This window comes from Galeopterus variegatus, unplaced genomic scaffold, assembly GCF_000696425.1.
Source record: "Galeopterus variegatus unplaced genomic scaffold, G_variegatus-3.0.2 Scaffold5942, whole genome shotgun sequence".
Taxonomy (NCBI): domain Eukaryota; kingdom Metazoa; phylum Chordata; class Mammalia; order Dermoptera; family Cynocephalidae; genus Galeopterus; species Galeopterus variegatus.
In genome coordinates this window covers 24317-48087 of record NW_007732053.1, presented here as the reverse complement: position 1 = coordinate 48087, position 23771 = coordinate 24317, and the positions used below count along the sequence as shown (strand labels likewise).

Here is a 23771-nt window from a genome sequence, read left to right as displayed (position 1 = left end):
CGGATCCTATATAGGGATGGCTGGTGCGCTCACTGGCTGAGCGCGGTGCGGGCGACCCCGAGCCAAGGGTTGCCAATCCCCTTACCGGTCACAAAAAAAAAAAAAAGAAAAAGAAATAGGTTTTGTTGTGGTTCTTAATAAATATGTATTTCAAAAGGCATTTAGTAGTGGGAGATAACAGGATTAACCCACCACTCTCAACTCCAGCTACACGTGGCAACTTCTCATGGAGCAGATTCCCCTGTAAATACAGAATATGATCTTTGTGCCCAGAATGCTCTATGAAAACTGCCACTTGTTTCTATGTGTGGTGGAGATTCAGAGTATCCTGATGGCTCTCAGTCTTTAGAGAGACTACTGCTTTTCCTAGGTGTGAGCACATCTGACTTCTGGTTACTTTACAGAAGGCTTTGCTTTCAGGTTATTTAATCCTGTCACTGACATTCTGTCCCTTTCGAATTAAAATTTGCCTTTGGGAAATCTCATTTTCATTTTATGAAAACCCTGCCTTTTTGGTTGTCTCCTACATGAAAGTAAATGAGTTTCTGTACAAGTCTTTATGGGTGCGATGTGTGTTTTTAACCTTCTTGGAATCGCTGACCTACATCTCCCAGCATTCTCAGCTGCTTGGCAGCAACTCACTAAGAGCCCTGATATTTACAGCTGTACTGCCTGAGCCTGAGTCCTTGTCGCTGCCTCACTCCAGGTGGCCCTCCTGTGGGTAAGTTACTTCATAAACATGAAGCAGACATTAGCTAGAGTTTACTTTGGTTTGCAATACTCTGAGGCACAATGATTTCTCTTCAGTAAAAACTGGAAGAGAAACCAGTACTCGTACTATCTAGAGCCATGTAAATAAGTTTCATCATAAACATGTACAAATATTAATAACTTGCTCCTTTGAACAAGATATTTATGTTACTTTTGAAAATACAATGCCTGGCACATGACAGTGCCCAGTAAATGCTTGAATGTTCATGAACAACTGAATGAAAAAGTAAAGCTACACTCTCCCAGTGTAAGTCTGTTTTCAGTCCATAGTCATATTGGCACCGCCACTGTGTCACTTCCATTATTGCCTGTACGTATTTTTTATTAAAATGGCCCCTTGAGCTAGATCGCCAATTTAATCAGAAATCAAACAAATCAAAGATTTAATTGAAGGGACTATTTTCACACACTGAATTCAGACAATTCCTTGAAAATGGCCAAATATTTGTATATAAATACAACCTGAGTTTCCTAATTCGTTTTTTACCATTTGGGGGCTTTTTTCATTTTTCTGTCCTAAAAATTAGTCAATTCAGGAAGCATATTAGAAGGAGGCAGAGTGTCTTAGGAGTAATAAAATCTCAAGACATGTGTGGCTTCACAGACGTACAAGGGCCCTGTTCCGCAGGACTCTGGGAGTTGTTTGTAGCCTCTTGACACAGGAGCAGCTACCTTGACCCCGTCATGTTCTCCCACTGGAAAAGAATCTTCTCCCTCTTCCAACAGCTGGTGATTTCCGCACCTACACATTTCTGTATTTCTCCAGGCTTCTCTGAGAATGTTCAGAAACAGCAGCAATCTCAGAGCATATCTATGTAGAAGAGGGCCTAGCTCTGTGCCTGAGGAGATGTGGACTCTTTCCCAAGGATGCCTGTGCGCTCCCTGCAGCCCACAGGTGACAGAACTGAGTTCGGTGTGTTCCACAGATGAATGATGGCTCTTGACTATTTGTGCTCTTGCCTGAAAATGGCTGTGAAGAGTTAGAAAAGATGTGTCACTGTTCGTACCTGGATCTTAACCTCTTTTTCTTTTCCAGGGAATGCAGTCGGATTTTTGGTGAAGATGGTCTGACATTGAAGCTCTTTCTTAAAAGAACTGCTCCCTTTTCTATTCTGTGGACTTTGACTAATTACCTGTACTTACTGGCTTTAAAGAAGCTGACGGCCACAGATGTCTCTGCTCTGTTCTGTTGTAACAAAGCCTTTGTCTTCTTGCTGTCGTGGATTGTGCTGAAAGACAGGTTCATGGGAGTGAGGGTAATGGCATATTTGATTCAATGCACAATGCCTCCCTTAATTCTAAATCCTTGGCATCGGAAGAGCTGCTTTGTTTCGTGGAGTTTCTGTAAAACTTTTCCCAGTGGTTCTGAGTATAAATTGAAATTTGAAGATGCATTAGGAAGCCCAGGCAGTTACAACATCATTAAGGGATAAAGAGATTGTTTCCGCTGTTTAGTGAGCTGATTCCAACAGGAGGCACTAAAACAGACACAGAAATAAGTTCTTTTTTTAGAATTAATTTTTAGAATTAATGGCGTGATCAACAACTTCTGTCCTCAGGAAAGAAGGGTCTGAGAAATTAACCACAGTAAAGATTATGATTTGCTTTTTTCAATCAACATATGTTGGGACGACCCCACCCAGATGGACTTAATTAATATTGGTGTAAGGAGATAAGATTACCAAACAATAATTAAAGTCACTGGTAATGGCGCAATGCTGTTAAAAGTGGCTATATATCTAGTGTGACTAATCTAGAAATGGAACTAAAAGTAACAACTTGTACTTTTGAGTACAAATCCTTAATTGAACTGCATTAAATTACCACCAACCACTTCAGTTCTGAGTTTATTCCTTTCAGGAGTAACAGATTTAAAAAAGAAAAAAAATTTTTTTTTGTATGCTTGTTCTATATTAGAAACAGATTGCTTGGAAGCCATGCAGATTTAAGGAGCCAGATCTCATTCATATAATCTTGCATGCCACCACAATAAAAATACTGAGACAATAATTCTTTAGAAGGAGGTCCAAATGAATAGCCTTTTCCAGAGTATCAACATTATACAACTTATTCTTCTCTGAAGGAGATGCCCAAGAGTGGATTTTAGACATATTTTGCTATCAAATTATTGCTCTTGCTGGCAATGATTACAAGGTCCTTGCCCTCTTCCAAAATGCTGGAATTAATATCTATATTAGAGAGAGAGTTTATGATGGCTATTAACCCTGAAAGCTTTTCTTGCAAATAGCCAATTAGAAAATTCTGATTGTGTTTTGTGAGATGCTGCTCAGAAAGTCAGAACTGAAACTTGACATGAAAAGTAGAAAGCTTTGATAAAAGACAAAATCAGAACTGTGTGAGGTCAGTTCAGGATAACACTAGAATATACCCAGATGTGATACCACATTCTCTACTAGCTCATCTTAGATTTGACACTCAAAGGGCTCGGCATCATGTTTTTATACCTGGAGCACTGGTTCGGGCTGTCTATCCCTGAGAAGTCTTTGAGAGCAGGGACCTTTCCTATATAGTTCACCCCTCCATTCAAGATGGGATACATAATTTGTGGGGCTCAGTGCAAAATGAAAATGTAGGGTTCTTCTTAAAAAATTATTACTAATTTCAAGATAGCAACAACAGAGCATTAAACCAAGTGTGGGGACCTTCTAAGCATGGGGCTCTGTACATTTGCACAAGTCATACCCCATGAAGGCAGCATAGCCTCTATTTCTAACACCTAGAATAATGAAGGGCACAAGTTAGGGGCTCAGATATTTGAGGATATAATGAATGAACTGATATTTATGAGATCTTTCTGTTCACTATTTTCCACCTCCTGGATGTCCCATGAGCACCTGGAGGGTCTTGTCAGAAGAGTAGAAAAGAGAGGAGAGTTTCTATTGCTCTTTCAGTGGCATCTCAATACCAGAAGTAAATCAATAGACTCACTATTGATTTACCAATGAGAAAATCAATTATATTAGAGTGAAGAAATGCATTTTACCATGGACCTCACTGATGCATGAGGTTACATCCAAAAAGGTACAATGTTTATTTGAGGTCTTTCAGAGAAAAAAAAAAAAAACAGCTATGTAACATTTAAATCACAGATTTACAAAATCTGCCTAGAGGCTAGTAACCATTGTCATTTTAAATTTGGCATTTGCAGTGGGTTGAATGGTGGCTCCCAATAAAGATCTGTCCACATCCTAATCCTCCAAACCTGTGGATTATTCAGACGTCACTAATTTAAGAATCTTGAGAGAAGGATATCAGCCTGGATTATCTAGGTGGGCCCTAAATCCAATAGCAAGTGTCTTTGTAAGAGACTTACACGGGAGAGGCACACAGAAGAGGAGGAGGCCATGTGACCACAGAGACAGAGATTGGAGTGATGTGGCCACAAACCAGAATGCCCGAGCAGCTGTCAGAACCTGGAAGAGGAAGGAATGTACTTCCCCTAGAAATGCCATTGGGAGCATGGCCCTGCTGGAATTTCAACTTCTGGACTCCAGAACTGAGACAGAATACATTTCTGTTGTTTTAAGTCACCGAGCTTGTGGTAATTTGTTACAGCTGCCTCAGAAAACTAATTCAGCATCTGTAAGTAATATGACCTGATAGAAGAAGTGTTAAGTAGCCAATAAGTACTTATTAATGAATATATACGTACATAAAGACAGCACAAATAGCAAAATAGTAAGCATTTGTGTCAAGCATGCTAGTAGAAGTCAGATATTTTTCTCTTTAAATAACAGGAAGTGCTTCACTTCTTACTGTGAAACATTAGGAAGCATTTAATGCCATGTTCCAGAAGGATGTCAAAGTGTAATTTTAATAATGCCCATAATCAGGCCATGGAATATGAGAAGCACCAAAACATATTCAGCATTTTTTTTGCCTTTTGACAGTATCAGCAATTTTTTTCCTCCTGAGACATATTGAGAACACGTATAATTAGGTCATTTGAGAAATTAAAAGAGGGCAAATACAGCACATACAACATAAATGCAGCACTTATTGCCTGCATCTATAAATAACCTAAAGCCCCTCCAGATGTCATCCCTCTGCACTACTCTTTTAAAAAAACAAAACAAAACAAAAAAATGGTTAAAGGGATGCTTTCAGCTATTAGATTAAAATGTATATTTCTGGCTCATGCTAAAGCTTCAGTAGTTTGGAAGCAGATGGTTGTTGGATTATAATTCTCATTTGCTTGGCCTCGGGAATGATCACATTTAAGATGAAAAGCTATGGCCTTCCCTACTTTGGTTTTTTCATGTCAAAATAACACCATGGACAGAATGAAGGATGCTTTAAGTTAGAATATCAGTAAACATGGGTTTATCTGGACCAACAGGGGGCCAGAATTAGTAATGCTCACACAAAAATGAATTATGAGTAACTTACTAATATTTTGTTTCTTTGGAATATTGATTAACTTACAAATAGAAAGGTAATCTGTTATACATATACTAGTTCTCTAGTATGAAGTCATTTTAACCAATTTACTGGTAATCTTTGGTGTGTTAAAAAGCTCTTTCATAAGCAGTTGCTTGCAGCTGATATATGATCATCCCATGGAAATTAGTAAACCTCTTTTTAAAAATCGTATTTTTTTTTAAATTGCAAAAAGTTTGGAAAGTGATAATCCGACTGTTGCATCTTTGAAGATCGGTGTTTTTCCATCTCTGAGATCCTATCATGTTTAGCTAGAGTTCTTAAATTCATAAGAACCAGAGAAACCACCTTAATAAAAGAAGGTTCTTCCCAAGAGAAATATATTACTGGCTGGGAGTTTTCTTCTCTCTTTTTGGTGTCTATTTCTGCCAATGAAAAGTACATGCCTGACAGAAAGTTAAAAATCTTTTCTCAGATCTTGGCCCTCCCTTATATTTTCTATTATTCATTCAAATTTCCTTCTCATTTTAAAATTTCCTTGAACATATGGAGAAAATTAGTGGTTGATGAAAATTGGTTCAGCGACCCCAACTTTTTTAGCAGATTATGAAATAAATTAGCATCCCTTCATTTTGGCAGCCACATATTTTCCAGCTGTATCTGGGTCCCAATGCAGTTAATGTCCCAAACGGTGGCTGTGTCAGAGACTTTCTGGGATCCACCCCAGATTTACTGGAGTATGTCACTTAAACTGAATCTTTCAATGCATAACCTGTACTTCTTTGAATTCAAATTGAGCCCCAGAGTGCTCCAAAACAGGACACTGGAGCTGAGCTGGTACTGATTAGTGCCAATATTACATATTACACATATATATATTAAGATAAGATACAAGGTGACCTTTTGTTTCCATCTTGCCTTTGGTTGCTGTTCATTCATGTGCAGTGCAGAATTCTCCATCCAAAAGCTTCATGCTTCCTAGGGAGAAGGGACTGTGGGACTCATCCCTCTCAACCCCCTCTTGGCAGGACAGTGACATGAATACACCCAAGAAGGGAGAAAGCTGGGTGTGATGGCTCTCAGATTTTATGCCCACGAAAAATCCATAACCCCTTCAACTAGGTGCAGTCAATGTGTTTACCCTCCACCTTTCAGACTTTCCTTCTGAGATTTCTTTCTCTCTTTTCCATCCAGGTCTCCATTTGAGATCATTTTTAAATGAATTTTATTTATATGAAAACAGATGAGTGGGTGGAGCAGTTCAGAGGCCCCACACCCCTTGGGTTTGCCACCGTCCTAGGGACCCACCCCTTCCACCTCCTACCCCCATACACAGTATCTGATGGCTGTAAGCCACATCTCTTCCATTTCTCACATTTCAGCTCTTGTTCAATTTAATTGGATCTGAGTGAGAGAGAGCTCCACAGAACCTTAAAAATAACATGTGCAGAAGTTTAAGAATTCCATATAGCCATCGTTCCTTGAAAATGGATTCTATTTAAATCTACTCATAGAGAGAAGGTTGATCATCAGTGTAGCTCTCACTGGCCAAGCTATTAATGTGTGTCCCAACCTCAACTGCTGACCTTTAGTCTTGAACTTGAGTACAGTCACTGCCAGCAGTGTAGTTTGAGACCTGCATTTTAGGGGCTGCTGTAGGCTTTGGGATTCAAGGGTCCATTGTGAACCAGTGAAGCTGTTTCATACCCACCTAGCTTCAAGAAACAGAATTAGCCTCAGGGCAAAGTGACAAAATATGTGTAGGTTACATTCACTAATTTAGACCTTTAAAATCCTTGAAGGAACCCTATAGGAAGAGAAGCAACTGAAGGTTCATTTCAAAGCCTTGGACTTGAAAAGATGTGGTACTGTTGTGGGAGTAATAATTCTGGAAACCATCTGAAAACGGGAAACACAGTGAATGAGACGAAGCTGGAAAACCCTCATGAAGATGCCGAGGAGGGCCAGACTTGTGGCTTTTGAGGGCCTGAGCTGACAGAAGAAAAAATGAAGATTCAAGAAAACAAAAATAGCCAAAGCAGGTTGCTTCTCTAACCTTTATCTGTACAAACGAATTCTTTGAAAGGTAAAAGAAACCTAGTTTTCACGCAGGGTCATGGGTGGTATTTGGCACAATGAGATTGCCAAATGGCTACCTTTATTTGGGCTTTAGCAACAGGCTCAAATGGCCTCACGGGCCCCTCTGATTGGCCCTGAAAGTTAGTGGGGTAAGCTCTCTGAGGAGCTGAGCCTGCAGAGGAAGGTAGCTGGCTCAGAAGGCTCTCTATGTTCCTCAACTGGCATGCTCGGATAACGGGCTGAATAAATCTCCTTCCTCAGGGTACTCATCCCAGGTGAGCACACCATGGTGTTGAGAGGACAGAGAGGTTTAGAAAGTTAAAAATGGAGGCATTGGCAGTTTTATTGTCACTATGGTTACCAATATTCTCACCCAAACCAGATTCAAATGATGGTAATGTGGATTTTCCATCTTATTTAGGTACCTCTGGTTGTTTAAGAGGCTGGAATTGGAATAGGTTGTCAGGGCAGCCACGTTTTTCAGAAGCCAAGCAGGTGGCACCACTAGATGGTGCATTTCTAGCAGAAGAATTCCTCATATGGATGCTAACGTGGCCCAGAAGCATTTTTGTGTTTGTCACCATGTAAATCGGCACATATGAGCATTTTTTACACAATATTTAAGGTGCCGGCTTCCTGCAGACACATTTCCAGTGTGCTCAGCCCAAGAAGAGTCACTTTTTTGCTGAGGAGAACAGACTATTAATCTTTCTTTAATGACAGATTGATTCTGAAAAGGCATGTGACTCAGATCTGTGCTTAGGTTATTTGTTCTCTGTACATTTAAAGAATATTTATTCTCTAAAGTTAAACCAATGGTGCCAAACAGAGCCACTCTGGGGTCATCCAAGCAACCATTCTTAACAGGCCCTCCACAAAACATTTTCCTACACTTTCAAGATCAGCCAAGATCTCTTCCTTTAGTTCCAATGTGTAGATATGAGATATATTGAAACTTTCTTAAAACATGGCCATAGAGAATTTGTTCTGTCAGATAGTGGTAATATTTAAATTAAAATATGGCAAATAACTTAGTGTAGCTCTTCTCTACTTCCCCTGCAAGAAACCTGCAACATTACCTATAAATTATTGCTCATACCATGGAGAAGAATTTTTCTAACATCTCAAATATTTAAATTTTTTTTGCTTTTAGAACTTAACTCATGGCATTGTCTGGTCCTCTTAATTGAATAATTCTTCTTTCCATGAAGGCAATTGAAAGAGACACTGGTGTAACTGAATGTCAATTTAAGTGGTCCAGGCTAATATTTTCATGATCATTTGAATGCGACAAGTAGTGGAGATCTTTAAGAGGCTCACCATGGTTATAACTTTGAACTTTTATAAAATTATGTATCTTTAGGCATATCCAATTCCTATCTTGAGAAAACTTACAATAGAAATTTTATGCCTATATACATGTATATATTTTTACTAATGGCTGACTTAGAAAAGAAAGAGTTGCCACTTGTGGGCATATCCTGGGGATAATCGTATTAAATGTTCATCACTTTCCCAACAGTGTTTTTATTTTTTGCTCTTGGGTTTTTTTATGAGCTGTTTGTTTTCACAATTCCCTAACCCCAGAATTATATATTATACACAGTTGCCTAAACCCAGATGTTATAGATTATAGAATACTATTAATAATTTTAAATATGAAACAGCACATCCTGTTAAAGTTCATTAGGATTAACATGACATTCTATTAATCTCAGCTTGAAGTAACCTTCTGTTTATTTGACAAAGAAAATACAACTGATGCTTGGACAAAAGAAAACAATTATTAATTCAGATTTATGATTCCACAAGCTCAGTCTTATGAGAAAAATCTGTTAGTGTGCATGAATACTTTAACCCGTGAACATTATTTAAACACAAAAACAAATCAGAAAATGCCAGTGTCTAATGTACTTTTTCATTTTTCTGAAATCAGATTACCCAAAGAATTGTTGCAAATCCCTGGCTGAACTATAAATCTCCAAATCAAGGAAAATGATAACCCTCACAGAATTTCCAGGTCTAGATAATCCCCTCACCATGTTTATTTATGAGTCTATTACTTCTTGTTTGGAAAATTTCCTTGACACTTCACGGCGTGTGCATTAAATTCTATTCCCTGTCGTTCGAGGCAGAATCTAACTAGAACACATACCCGGCAGCTTTAGAGAATGTGATATTCACTCAGCAAGAGAAACGCCTCCCATCAAGCAGCCTTCCAGAAAACATTTTATGAACATGGTTTTTCACTGCTGACATGCTGGCATCTGGTCTCAAGTCCTCCTGCTGTTTTTCATAAAGGACACTTTAGCATGGAGCTCCTCTAAAACCAACCATGCACTTGCTTTTGGGGGTCATCAACAAAAGAACTGCTTTAAGCAGCACAGAATTAGATGATCAGGAGCATATTTTGCACTGGCCTCAAGTGTGTCTATAGTTACATGTTAAAGTTCTGCATTTTATTATAATAAAAAATTCACTAACAACGTTTGAAAGGGCTAAAATAAATCACATATGTGTAAAAGCTATCTACAGAGGAATTTATTTACTTGGGAATACTCAGAACTGAAGCTTAAAGAAATTAATCACCATGTAGGTTTAAATTTCTCATACATTTTCATCCTAGTCAGTGATTTTAGTCAGTGAGACTATTTCATAAGCAAATGACATATTGTTCCCTATCCCAGGGTTGTTGTTTTACTGTTTGCTGTAGCTTTGAAATGTTTTCCAGTAGAACCAGCTCAAAACAATTAAAGAAACAGATGCAAATTAGCATTTCTCTAAAGGAGTAGATTCCTGTTTTGAATATACCTAAGATCGTATCAATTTACAGTAAATCATTATGACTTCAGTTGAATTAGAAACATATCACTTTATCCAGTTAATGCTCTAGAATAATTCAATGAAATTATCTTCCTGTGGTTTGCCTAAAATATGGAATTAATTTACGTGTAAACAAAAGGAAGAACTGGCCACAATGTGATATTTTAAGTGGCAGTGCAGACTCCACTGGCTCCTATATAAGTCACTATGAGAGGTTATTCACTTTCTTTTTTCCCTTGGCCTAAATTTTGCCTCTTAGCTGTATCGATATTATGTCTTCCTAATCAAGTCCTGTTTAAGTGCGGACTTTCAGAAACACACATTGATCCAAGGAGCTGATTAAAATGTATGCTGAATTGTTTGAAGAAAAAGAGTACATTCTAGGTGAAAATGCTTATAAGTGACTTCCTATCAAGTTGATTTTGCCAATATGGATATTAATTTCTAGAAAGTTGAGCTAAAATGTTGTACTAAAATTACTAGCCCTTAATTAGAATGTGAACATTCTATTATATTCTAGGCCTGGCTGTCTGTCTCGTGAACATACTATATTTTTAATACTGAACCTTTCCACTTTTAAATTGTGATGCACAAGAGGTGATTAGTTTTAAGGAAGAACTTAGCAACTTTCATGAAGTCTTGAATCACTAGCTCTGGGATACAGAGGCATCAATTTTCTTTCTATTCCCTTGCATTCTATTTAACAGATAGTTGCCGCAATAATGGCAATTACAGGCATCGTCATGATGGCGTATGCAGATAATTTCCACGCTGATTCCATCATAGGAGTGGCCTTTGCAGTGGGCTCAGCTTCTACTTCTGCACTATATAAGGTATGTTGTCCACTTTCTTTTTTAGTCAACTGTTACTCATAGCTTAGACTTAAGTAATAAAGTAAGGAAGTACAAAAAAAAAAGCAGAAGAAAAATAGGTGTGTTGAATAATTGTAACTACCATTTATTGAGTACTTGCTATGGTTTCACCCATGTTAACACAACCTGATAAGGCATATGCATTTATTCTCACTGTCCAGATGAAGAAACTGAGGCTTTGAAAGGTTAAGTAACTTGCCCAAGGTCATAACAACCAGGAAGTGATAGAGCCAAGATTTAAACTCTGGACTTGCTGACGCCTAAGCACAAGCTGGACTTGCTGACGTCTGTGCCCTAGACCCTCAATTATTAGGCTGTTAGAGCAGGATTTTGAGAGAGGCGTCTCTTCTCCTTATGTTTAAATACCTACGGTCAATATTTTCACTCCAAACTGGTGTTAGAAATAATAAACAAGCTGTCACTTGAGAACTCACTATTTGCTACATAGAAACCCCATACCCTGGGAGCTCATGTTATTAGCAAACTGAAGAACCTCTTTTCCTCTCTGATGGATACTCTGAATCTGCTGCGTGTACACACCGTTTTTTTCTGTACTGCAGTTCCCTGTCAGCAGTGAATATTCTATTCAGAGTCATTGTACCTGACGTCAGAAGCCAGGACTAAGAGAACAGATCTAAAAGTTTATCCCCCAAAGCTCTACTTTTAAGTGCCAGCTTTCTGGTTGTATCTATAGGACTATTCCAATTTCACCTCTCTTGGTATTTCAATGAGAAAACACTCTCTGAAAGGCAGAAGATGCTCCTCACATCCCTCTTGGTTGCCTGTTCTGGTTATTCACCAACACAGTGGCTCAGAAGGCATGAAGTCTATTCCCATATTGACATTTCTTGACCCATTGATTCTGTGTGGCAAGCTTGACAAGTGTCCACTCGATTGCCATTAATGTCTCCCCCAACCGAGATTCCACCAAGATGTCTGATGTGACTAAAGATTAACTAGCACATGCTCAAATTCTCTTGATTAAGTCTTTCAAAAGAAAAAATAACAAGTTCAGTGGAAATTAAAAGTACCTGGAATTGTTATGTGACCAGGACAGCTATATCATAGAGAAAATTCTCCTGACCAGGTTACAGAATGTATTCATTCAGGGAGTAGTAATATGTGCAAACATGCACAAAATCATTATCTGTACCATAATTCTAGGCAAAAAAGATTGGCTTCATTCTACAGTTTTTTTAGAGGATTCATATAGAAGCAGAGGGGTTAAGAAGCTAAGAAATATGGACTATAGACCTGGCTTCCTCCACCAGCCTGTTCTGTGACTTTAAGTTAACTATTTACCTCTCCTTGCCTTCTTCCTCTGTACACAGGCTCCAGTGGGGGAAGAAAATTGCTTTTAAATCTGGAGAATAAACACAATGTTTGTGAAGACATCTTAAGCTTAGAAAGAAAAATGCTTATAAATCCAAGCCATCATTATTATTTCTCTCTACAACATGATGACAGGCTCTCTCGGTCCAATTTAGTTTTCAGTATCTGTCAAAATAAGGGTGAAATGAATCCCATGCTTGAAGGGAAGAATTGATGGCATCCCAATCCTAGAAGATTTTTCTGGGCTTGTCTGCACTCTTTTTTATCATTCACCCTATACCCATCACTGCTGGTGGCGCTTAACAGTGTGCAGTACCCCAGCAGTTTTCAGCACCATAGGGAATTTATTTTATGACATTTGCTGTTTCATATGAAGGCTATAGAGTGTTTTAATTTCTTACCTCAATAGCCCATTTAGTGTCATGAAGATTGGCAGGGCAAGAAGGAATGAAGGATAAACTGTGGGCTGGTTAGTTCACTGTGTCGATCAAGAGAACTCGACTATCTGCAAAGTCTGTGTGTGGCTGAAGAGTTCCTTTCCCATTCCAGGTTTTGTTTAAGATGTTTCTCGGAAGTGCCAACTTTGGGGAAGCTGCACACTTTGTCTCCACCTTGGGTTTCTTCAATTTGATCTTCATCTCCTTCACCCCAGTAATCTTGTATTTCACCAAGGTGGAGCACTGGTCCTCTTTTGCAGCTCTGCCATGGGGCTGTCTCTGCGGAATGGCAGGGCTGTGGCTGGGTAAGTGGCTTCAGGTTTTGCCTTCCATACCTATGTCACTCAACATTTCCTTGGATAGTTAGATTATCATAGTAGGGTTATTCCCTTGGGTACCTCTGTGCTGTATTTCCCAAACTTACATTAGTTAATGTCATTGAATGTTTAGAAGGCTCTTTGCAGGCTATTTCTTGATTAGATCAGAGCGATCCACCTGGTGTGCCTCCCATGGGTTAAGGTGTAGAGCTGGAGACCCAGGCCACTGTGTTCACCCTGGCCTTCCAGTAGCCCCATCTGTTCTTCATGATGTCACATATGATGCTATTATGTTCCATGTGTGCCATGGTATGTCAGGCAGAGGTGAAAGAGTGAATGGTGTGTTCAAGGAACGCAGAGTGCTTCAAAATGGCCAGAGCACTGGGTTCAGGAGAAAGGGGAGGAAGGAAGGAGATGACATTCAAGAGGAGAGCAAGTCACAAAGGGCCTGGAAAGCCATGTTGAGGGGTTTGGATTTAAAATCCACTTAATAATCTTTAACAGGGAGGTGGCAGGCTCACATCTGCATATTAAACAGCTCACTCTGCCTGGGTATGGGGCATGGATTTGTGATCAGAAGCCCTCACCAGGCAAGAGAAGAAGGCAACATGAACTGGGCTTGGTGGCCCTGTCTGTGTAGGCTGCGGCCAAGAAAAAGTCACACAGAGTCTTTGTAATGCCTTCTCTTTAAGCTGCCTATAACTCCAAGTCTGTCTACTGCACCTGAGCAACCAGGGAGCTCCTGCTGTTAGGCTGCCCTGCTGCTGTCACTTGATGGGAGAGGAGCCTGAAACATAACAAGCCTGTTCTTCTCTCACCGAGCACTCAAAAAATAGCAACCAATGAATGATTCAGTGTCTGTTTACTCAGAATCAAATCTTTTTCATATTACCCCTCTTTCTACATGCTACCTAAGATCAGCTCCCTCTGCCCTCTCCACATTCCCCTACCATGCTCGACCTGCAGGACACCTGCCAACCCTCAACTGACCTTCATCAAGGTGATATGATTTGAAATAGTAGCAATACTGCAATTCCTGGAATAAAAATGTCCTTATTCTCATTTCCACACAGGTATTGATTGGGTCATCTTTTTCCACTCCAGCCCATGCCCCTAAGAGGAGGTCTTAAACAGACAGGAAACACTCAAGGGAAGGATCAGACATTAATTGTTGGTCCCTTGAGTTCTGCTTTTTTTTCAAGGCCAGAAAATGTATGGTTATCACCTCTCATAACCTCTGCTAAATTGAGTAGAAATCAATAGCAGTGTTTCCATAAGACCAAAACATCCTAATTAAAGTGCTAGATTATTTCCTGGCCAAAACCCACCTCACTGGGAACAATCTCACCCAAAATTGCACTGACTTTTGGCCTTCGGATTTCCATCTTGCTGCAAAGTAGGCCTCCACCAGCATATTCTCCTCAGCATGTTTAATACATGCTCTAAGCAAGCCTGCTCTGGCTGGAGAAACGGTGCTAGCCAGACACTGGCTTTTCCCCCAGGCAGCATGGTGTCCACACCTCACCCAGTGTAGTGCCAGCAGCAGTGCAGCTGCTCCACCAGGCCACCCCCAGAGGACAGCAGAGCTCACTATGCCAATGCTGTGCTGGGACAAAATGAGACAGCCCTCTCTCCTGACTGGGTTACACATCCCAGGGTCTTACAATCTTTGGTGCTCTCACTCCTAAGTTTTTATTTTTATCCCTCTCTTCTTCATAGGAATCAGATGTAATCTAGTGGGGTCTGGGCTGGGAGACAGATCTGAGAGCCAAGCTCCAGTCCGTGCTCTGCACTGCCTGCTCTCCTGTAACTACAGCTTCCCTATTTGCTTAGGCTCCCCTTGCCTCACTCCTTCTCCCAGGCTGACCTGTCTTCCAGGGAGCGCCACAGCCCACATGCAGGTTGCATCATCCATTCACCTGACATATGTGAATCTCACTTAAACTTGGGCTGGGCCCCATGATACAGATAGCAATTTGAATTATATATTCTTTTCCTTAGGTTGTCAAAAGAGAATGCAAGTTTTCCATCTAAAGAACTAAGGAAAAACAGACAACACATTTTAGAGAAGTCACCTGGCTCTTGTTGAGTGGGAAGGGTTCAATTCTTTCCTAATACCAATACTTTCATTCAGTCTGCTAAAATATCCAGTTCAGCCAATGAAATGACAGTTGAGGAGCTCAGCAGAGACTATGCTGTATTCAGTAAATTCCTAGTTTGTTAGAATTTGCCATATTTGACTCCCTGAGCCTGAGGGCTTGGAATATTCATTCACACTCCCATGAAGGAGGAGCAGTTTTTAATTTAGGAAAGCCCTCTGCCTTGGTTGCCAGTACTATTATACGTGGAGTCTTCAAAAAATTCATGGAAGGATTCATGTTATCTTTTAATTCCATTTTTCCACAAACTTTTTGAAGTACTCTTGTATGAACATTATAAAGGAGCCCGAGTCTTGTGAAAGTCAAAGCCATTGTCTGTAACTACCAAGCACAAGTGACTCCAGATAACTGTGTTAATGGGCTTAATTAAAGCAGGCATAATAGATGACAATAGAAGAATACACATCATCCTAACTGGAAAGTTTCTAGAAACTTCTTTGCCTCTACAGAGATATGGGCAACTTGCTTGAGTCATTTTCATAGAGATCTTCTCTGAATTGAGGACCTTTTATAGTTGTTAATACTCATCTCTTTAATCCCTGAAACAAACATGTGATTGAAGTCTATTAAAATAATGCTCTGTAATTTATACTTTTTTTTAAGAAATCATGTAGGTTTGATAATTTTTGAAGAGGTAGATGATTACCTTAAATAATTTTATATTTAACTAAAGAGGTCCAAAGGTATCAATTAAAGAGCATCAAACTGTACCTTCAGTTGTTTCTGTGGACCAGCCCTCTGGTTATCTGTGCACAAACCAAAACATGGAAGCAGTCCCTTGGGACTCAGTGTATTACATTGAACCCAGCCTGGTTTGCTTACATTGAGAGAGGGGACATAGGCTATCATTGGATGGACCTTGCTTTAGGCAGCAACACTAGAGCCTTTTAATTGTCCAAGAGTATGGCACAATATAGCAAAATAACAAAGAGATAAAGCACCATCAGTCACCGGCTTTTAACCTCTGGCTGGCCCCAGCTTACCTTAATAGTGCTAACAAGTGGTATAATAAATTGATTGTTTTACCTCATTGCATTCGCTTTATACACCTTTTTTGCCAGCCAATTGGCAAGAGCTCAGGCAACCACAGTGCAGAGGAGGACAAAGGAATATGACTAATTCAGGCGAGATATGCATGCATCCATCTCCAAAATTAAAGGATTAATTGACCAAAGGTGCAGACATTTTAGAAAGCACATTTAGCAAAGACATTGATTGTTCTATGTGAAGAAGAAAAGAGCCTAGCATATCTATTCCTCTTTATCCCATATATCCTCCTTTATTTTACAGCCTTCAACATCCTGGTAAACGTTGGTGTGGTGCTGACATACCCAATTCTAATCTCCATCGGGACAGTGCTCAGCGTTCCTGGAAATGCAGGTACTGGTGTGATTTGACATGTGTAGATTCTGACCACCATGATGAGTATCCTGCTTGGGTTTGCTTTATGCCCTGAGTTGTTTCTTCTAGCAATTGTGAATTATGCCCCTTGTCTGGGAAGATGTTTTTAAATATCCTGAAGGTGGCAGACAACAGAGTATCTATGCAGCAGATTTAAAATTTACAGCTACAAAAACACCGTTTTTACTTGGTTGTGCTTTTAGAATTAAATACCAAGTGTATCATTTGGGTTTCATGTAATCTCCCTGACAACCTAATTTTGTGGTATTTTTAGAGGAAGTCCTGTGGAAACAAAAGACATCCCAGCAAAGGACTCACAAGTAAACGTCAGTAATGAAAGTGTAGGAAATGTGCAGGGTGTTGGCTCCCCATCAGACTGTCCACGGGGAGCTGCAGAAGGTTCTCCCAGGGGCAGAGCAGATGGCCCTCTGGAATAGATATAGGGAAAAAGCAATTTGACTCACTTCAGCGGAAAGAGGAGAAGCTATTTTTCCAGGATAGTCTTTCTAGTGAAACCTGCCAATGAAACAAATAATGAAAATGTGTGATCTGGATGACTATACAGTCCTCTAACTTTAAAATTCTATGATTCCAAGTCTTCAGTAGTCATCTTTTTTTCCTCCAGGACAATCAGCAAATATTTATTGGGCACTTATTATGTGATCAGGGCTGTAAAAAAGACAGGAAAAAATTGCACTGCCGTTCCCTTAAGAAGCTTATGACTGAATTTGGAAAAGAAAACCAACATACATGAAACAACTTGGAATTCTACAAAGTAATTTATTTTTAAATGCCAAATTGTGTGAGACAGACTGCAAGGGCTATTAGATATTCAGAGGAAAAGAGTTACCAGACAGGAGTGGAGTCGTTGAGGAAGTTCATTCATTCATCTATGGATTCATTCAACAAATAGTTTTGGAGCACTTCATGTATGCCAGGAACTGTGCTAACACTGGTGATACATCCTGAATAAGGCACAGTCTCTGCCCTCAGGACCATGTAGCATACACAGAGAGGGAGACAAAAGGAACTGAGTAATTACAGTGTAGAAAGAGGATTGCTTTGATGCAGGTGAGGACCAAACACTGAGAGCACATAGGCAGGGCTTGCAAGAATCTTCCTGCAAGAAGCCTAAGTGGAGAGATCTAATGAATGGGTTTAGCTGGATGAAGTGATGTATGAGAAGGGAAGGGCATCCCATGCAAACAAAAACAAAAACAAAAACAAACAAACAAAAAAAACCCCCACATGTGTATGACCAACAAAGCCACCCCTGGGTGTATACTGCAATAAATTGAAAACAGGGATTCAAAAATATCCTTCTACACGAATGTTCATAGCAGTACTATCCACAATAACCAAAAGGCAAAATACCCAAATGTCCATCAACGGATGAATGGATAAATAAATTGTGATACATACAATGAAATATTATTCAGCCATAAAAAGGAATGAGGTATTGACACATGATACAACAAGGATGAACCTCAAAACCTTATGCCTAGTGAAAAGAGCCAGTCACAAAAGGTCACAGGTTGTGTAATTCTATTTATATAAGATATCAAGAATAGGTAAATCCACATATATATATATATGTATATATATTAAAACATATTAGTGTTGCTAGCGGCTGGGGAGTGAGGGTAAAGGGTGGGGACCAACTGCTTAATGGGTATGGGGTTTTATTTTGAAGTGATGAAGATGTTTTGGAACCATATAGAGGTGGTGGTTGCACAACATTGTGAATGTACTAAATGCCACTAAGTTTACATTAACATGGTTAATTTTATAGTATATGAAATTTACCTTAATTAAATTTTTAAAAAGAACAGCATGTACAGACCTAGACATGAACAAGTTTGGCTCATTTGAAAGATCTCCAATGGTCCAATGAAACTGGAGAAGGATGAAGGGGTGCAGAGGAAAAGTACTAAGAGAGAAAACTAGGGAGATAATTAGGTCAGATTACACGGAATCAGAGCTGAGCCTTGAAAGATAAATACGATTTCGAGAGAAGGAATGGAAAGCATGCATAGCAACATGGAGAAAGGCAGCAACAGCTTGAAAGAGTAAAGAGCACTTTTGGACATCTCTAGAAGTAATACCGACTTTGGTCACTTGCATTCATAGACACTTTAGAAACAGTCCTAGACTGTGACTGACTTGATTTTTCTTCCTTAGCTGTGGATCTCCTGAAGCAGGAGGTGATATTCAACGTTGTCCGCCTGGCTGCAACCATTGTTATCTGCATCGGGTTCCTGCTGATGCTATTGCCTGAAGAGTGGGATGAAATTACCCTGAGATTCATCAACAGCCTGAAGGAAAAGAAGAACGAGGAGCATGTGGACGACGTGGCTGACTCCAGTGCACACCTGCGGAGCAGGAGCAGAGCCAACGGGACAGTGTCCATACCACTGGCTTAGAGAGGGACACACTTTGAATGCACGTGTATGTATATTCTGTGAATATAATAAAATTTTCTCACTACCTGTACACTCAAATGACAGTATTAACTCTGAATTTGGATAAATCATATGTGAAATAATGCCAACAATAAAAGTTTACATTTATATGCTTATCAAGGACCTGGTGTAAATAATCATAATAACATTTTTTTTATTAAAACATATTTGTCCTTGTTCTGTTTCTTCTGAGGTTTTTTTTTTCACAAAATTTCCTGAAAATAAGAGATTCGATTACAACATGGACCTATCTTTTTCTCAACTAGAACATTTTCGTTCAATCAGAGAAAGTTGTGTAAGAGGAAAACACATGAAAAGTATATACACTTTATATTTATTTAAGTCCAATAAGAGTCAAAAAATTTGAAAGCTGGAAAGTCATTAAACAATCCACAGGGCATCTTCTCTATGCAAGAACCGTCCTAGGAACAATGAAGATGTAATGATATAGAAAATCCACCTGTGTTTTCAACGTACTTGAGTAGGGCAGCACATGACACAGGTGACGAATCTCTCTCTTCTATGAGATGGACAATTGAAAATGGCAAAGTGGATGGAGAGAGGACCTCAGCCATCTCTAAAGCCCCTCACCACCACGTTTCCTGAAGTTGTACTAGCTGTCACTTCTTCAACTCCCACTCCCTCTCCAACCAACTACAAAGCACCTTCTGCCCCATCACTACTTTGGAGGTGCCTTCACCAATCACCAACAACATCTCTCTTGCAAAGTGGTGTTGATACGTTTCAACCCTTACCGTTATCATGCTCTCTGAAGTATTTGGCACAATGGCCACTCCTTTTTGCTAAAATACTGTCTTCACTTGGATTCCATTACTGTCTCCTGGCTCTCTCTCTGCCTCACTGGCTGCTTCTCGGGGCTCCCCTTCCTAGGTTGGGCTCATCGCCACCAGCATTGTCTCAGTTCAGCCCTCACTCCACACTCTCCCTTGGGGAGCTCCTCTGCTCCCATGGCTTCAACTGTCATCCATGTGGTGACAACTTCAAAATCTTTATCTCCAGCCCAGATTTATCCCTGGAGCTTCAGATCTAACTATTCAAATGCCTTTGAAGCTCACTTGGATGTCTCCTTGTACACCTCAAATAGAGCAATTAATCCCAACTTGTGCCTCCTTATCCTCCACATGTGCTTAGATATTGTTCCATATTGTTTAATATGTCCTGTTGATTCTACTTCTTAATATTTCTTGAGTCTATACACTTCCCTCTTGTACTGGTTATTCCAGACTCCCATCATCTCTTGCCCTGATTAGTGCAATATTCTCTTTAATGCTCTCTCTAACTTCCAAACTTGCCTGTCTCTAATACCTTTTATACCCTGTGCAGCAAGTTTTAGATAAACTTTGTCATTCTACTTCCCTGTATAAAATGCTTCAGTGGCATCTCATTGTCCTCAGAATAAGACCCAAACAACTTGACATGTCATTAAAAGTTCATCAGCAACTGGCTCCTGCCAGCCTCTAGAGCAGCGACATCCAGTGGAACTTTCTGTGATGATGGCAATATTCTATATCTGCACTGTCCAATCCAGTAGCCACAAGTGGCCACTGAGCACATCACATATGGCTAGTGCAACTGAGGAACTGTATTTCTAGTTCTTTAATTTCAACTCATTTAAACTTAAAATTAAATAGCCACATGTGTTTATCAGTTACGATAGGGGACATCACAGCTCTGGGCCTCATTTTACCACATTTCCTCTGTGGTCCCCTAGAATCTCAATGCTTGAGGGACACTATACTTCTTGCAGTTCTCAGTCAAGCCAAGCTTTTCTTTCTTGTATTCTCTTTCCCTCTCTCATCACCTGAATAACTCTTACCTAGGCTTCATGACATCATCTATTGCTATTTTCCTGGGATGTCTTTTCATATCCCCAGGCTGAATAATGTGTCTTCCTTTGCAGTCTCTGCTTACCCCCATTTAAGCACTGGTCACCCTCTGTGGCAATTGCTGGTCTACTTGTCTGAGTTTCCAGTAAACCATGAGCCTCTGTGAGAGCAGGAGCTGTGTGGCATTCATCCCTGTGTTCCTAGTGCCTAGCACTTACACACATTCAATAAGTGAATGAATGGGTAAATTTACATTGGAGGTGTGCTGCCCCTCCCCCAACTATATGAGATCAGTCTTAATTAAGGACAGGCATTGTCACAGATGAGACTGGTTAAGTAAGGACTGAAAGGAGTTAAATGTACCACAGCCTTTGTCATGCTCCTATACAATACCAACATGCTGAACTGATAAAAGTTTACTCCTTTCCTAAGAGGACTGTTAGGACATCTAGCAATTTAAGATACTCTGCACTTTGTGGGAAACTTAGTGCAAGAAGCCAAACCTTTGTGGCATCTATTTTACTACTCTTTTTTTTTATTTGAGCATCCCTAAAAGTGTGAGACAATCATAAGACAAGAAAAGGAGACTCAGAAACTTAGTGCAAGAAGCCAAACCTTTGTGGCATCTATTTTACTACTCTTTTTTTTATTTGAGCATCCCTAAAAGTGTGAGACAATCATAAGACAAGAAAAGGAGACTCAGAACATCACACTTACTGGTTGGGCATCATGGTAAATAAAAACCTTAATGTGTCGAGCATTTGATTTCTCTGTCATTTTTTAAGAAGGCAATGCCAGTCTCCTGGCATAGATATATGATATGGTGCTACTAAAATAGTAACCATGAAACATTTCAAGCTTCATGAAAAATGGTACAAAGTAAATGAGATATGCTATTAGTAAATATGAATTAATTCATTATCTAAGCAGAGTTAGTTTTGACTATTTAAATGCATATTGGTACAAACATTGCTCTTGCCTTGTTTTAAAATTACTGTTAAATAGTGGTAATCACTGACTAACCCATTCCAGCATCTTGCCATTACTTAACACACATTTAAAATTGAGTTTTGACAGCTTTAAGAAATGAGTTGTTTTGCTTTTTTTGATAATTCCTTTTGAAAAATGGAGTCAGCTACTCTGGAAAGCACTAATCCAACCTATGACTGATCACCGTAATTAGCTCAGACTATATCAAGAAAACACTTCTGTATGGTATTCATTCATTTAGTCACTCAAAAATGATTAAATTCTACCTCTGGCTTTGAAGTAGGATACTATGTTAGATTGTTACCAACTGGCCCCTGCTTGCCTCTAGAGCAGCCCTGCCCAATAGAACTTCCTGTGATTATAGAGCTGTCCTGTATCTGTGCTGCAGGAGGGGGACACAAAAATGTACAAGAAATGGTTACTGCTTCCAGGAGCTTGCAACCTTGATAGGTAAGTCGTCACTCTGGCAATTAAAAGAACAACAACGCAGAAATTTATTTAAATCAGCTTTAAGAATGCAAGCTATCCCCTTTAATTCAGGTAAAGTAATCATGAACAAAGGTAGTAATACCTTTCCTTGTTACGTCTCATGGTCATTGTGAGAATCAGATGGAAAAATGTATTTCAGTCACTGAGCAAATATGGTTGTACCTCCTATGTGCCTATGCTGTGTCTTTGAAGAGCCAGATCCAGATGAGTATACAGGAAACTTAAGGGAGCTAGACAAAGTCCCTGCCCAAGTGGGGGGAAGCACCTTGTGGAGATTACCATGACCCTGCCTCTTTATCTACACCAGGTTCCTTCCCAGAGTCCAGGAGGCAATGGCTTTTGCCAGTTACTGAGTGGTCGGCATGGCTCAGGGCCTAAGAGCACCCATGTTTCAACCCCAACTCTGCACTTCTTAGAGGTATGACTTTGGCAAATTGCTAACCTCTCTCTGCTCCTCAATTTTATCATCAGCAAAATGAGGATATTAATAACTATCACTTGGGATTGTCGAAAAAAGTAAATGAAATAACATGTGTGAAGATCTCAGCACACTGCCAGACAGTCCAGAAATAGTAACCACTGTTACAATTTCCTCTGTTTGTTTCCCTCCCTCTGGATCCTTATCCAGAACTTTCACATGCAGATTTGACCCCCAGGCCTGTCCTTTTGGCCACCCATTTCACAGCAATGTGCCCTAGCAAAGTCATAGAGCCTGTTGCAGCGCAGGGGATTTTACCCAAAATAAACTAGAGAGACAAAAGAAGCCTGGCACGAGGAACACTCGGAGGAGGCAAAGGGGGACGTGCCGTTTCCATTTGCCTGGTTCCCCTGGGCACCTCGCACCACGGCATTCTTGCCCAGTCAGTGGAACTAATTGCCTGACAAAAAGACAGACTAGCGACTTGGGCTCTGAAATTAAAATCCCTTCAACCACGTCCTGATCTCTTCACAAACAGATTATAGGCAAATCAATTTTGCTCATCCAGCCTTGGCACGCCTGTTAATTTTGTGCAGGAGCTTTGTTGAGATCCACCAGAGGACAAATGATTTGGAGAAGGACAATGCAAGAGATAAAAGAACGAACAGTATAACTGGCCAAGCATTAGAATGTTTCTGATATTTAAGTACAAATCCTCTTTCTTACTTATCCATAAACCCCTGTCACAAATACAAAGAAGACCTAGTACCGGTCATGTTGGTTTATCTGGTAAACTAGAACAAGAAATCTCTATTAATTCTTCTTGTTTCTTTTTCTTTTTGCCTCCACACATGTAGCAGTTGCAGGTGAAGTAAGAACAGGGAGAATCTAGGGGGTAGTGGCATAGGGGTGCTAGTGCCAAGAACCCAGAGGCAGAAAGAGCAGCAGCCCCACGCTTTAATGCTCCAATTGG

At 39.9% G+C, this 23771-nt stretch overlaps 1 protein-coding gene across 1 annotated transcript in view; it reads left to right on the top strand.

Annotated features, from left to right (window-relative positions):
• SLC35F4 (solute carrier family 35, member F4) overlaps positions 1 to 19232 on the top strand; it is a 29905-nt gene extending 10673 nt beyond the window's left edge. The window contains 5 exon segments of the mRNA XM_008590239.1: positions 1808 to 2027; positions 10782 to 10907; positions 12828 to 13020; positions 16482 to 16571; positions 18774 to 19232. Coding sequence (XP_008588461.1) covers positions 1808 to 2027; positions 10782 to 10907; positions 12828 to 13020; positions 16482 to 16571; positions 18774 to 19015 — 871 coding nt within the window. The 3' untranslated portion in view covers positions 19016 to 19232.
• The last annotated feature ends 4539 nt before the right edge of the window (positions 19233 to 23771 follow it).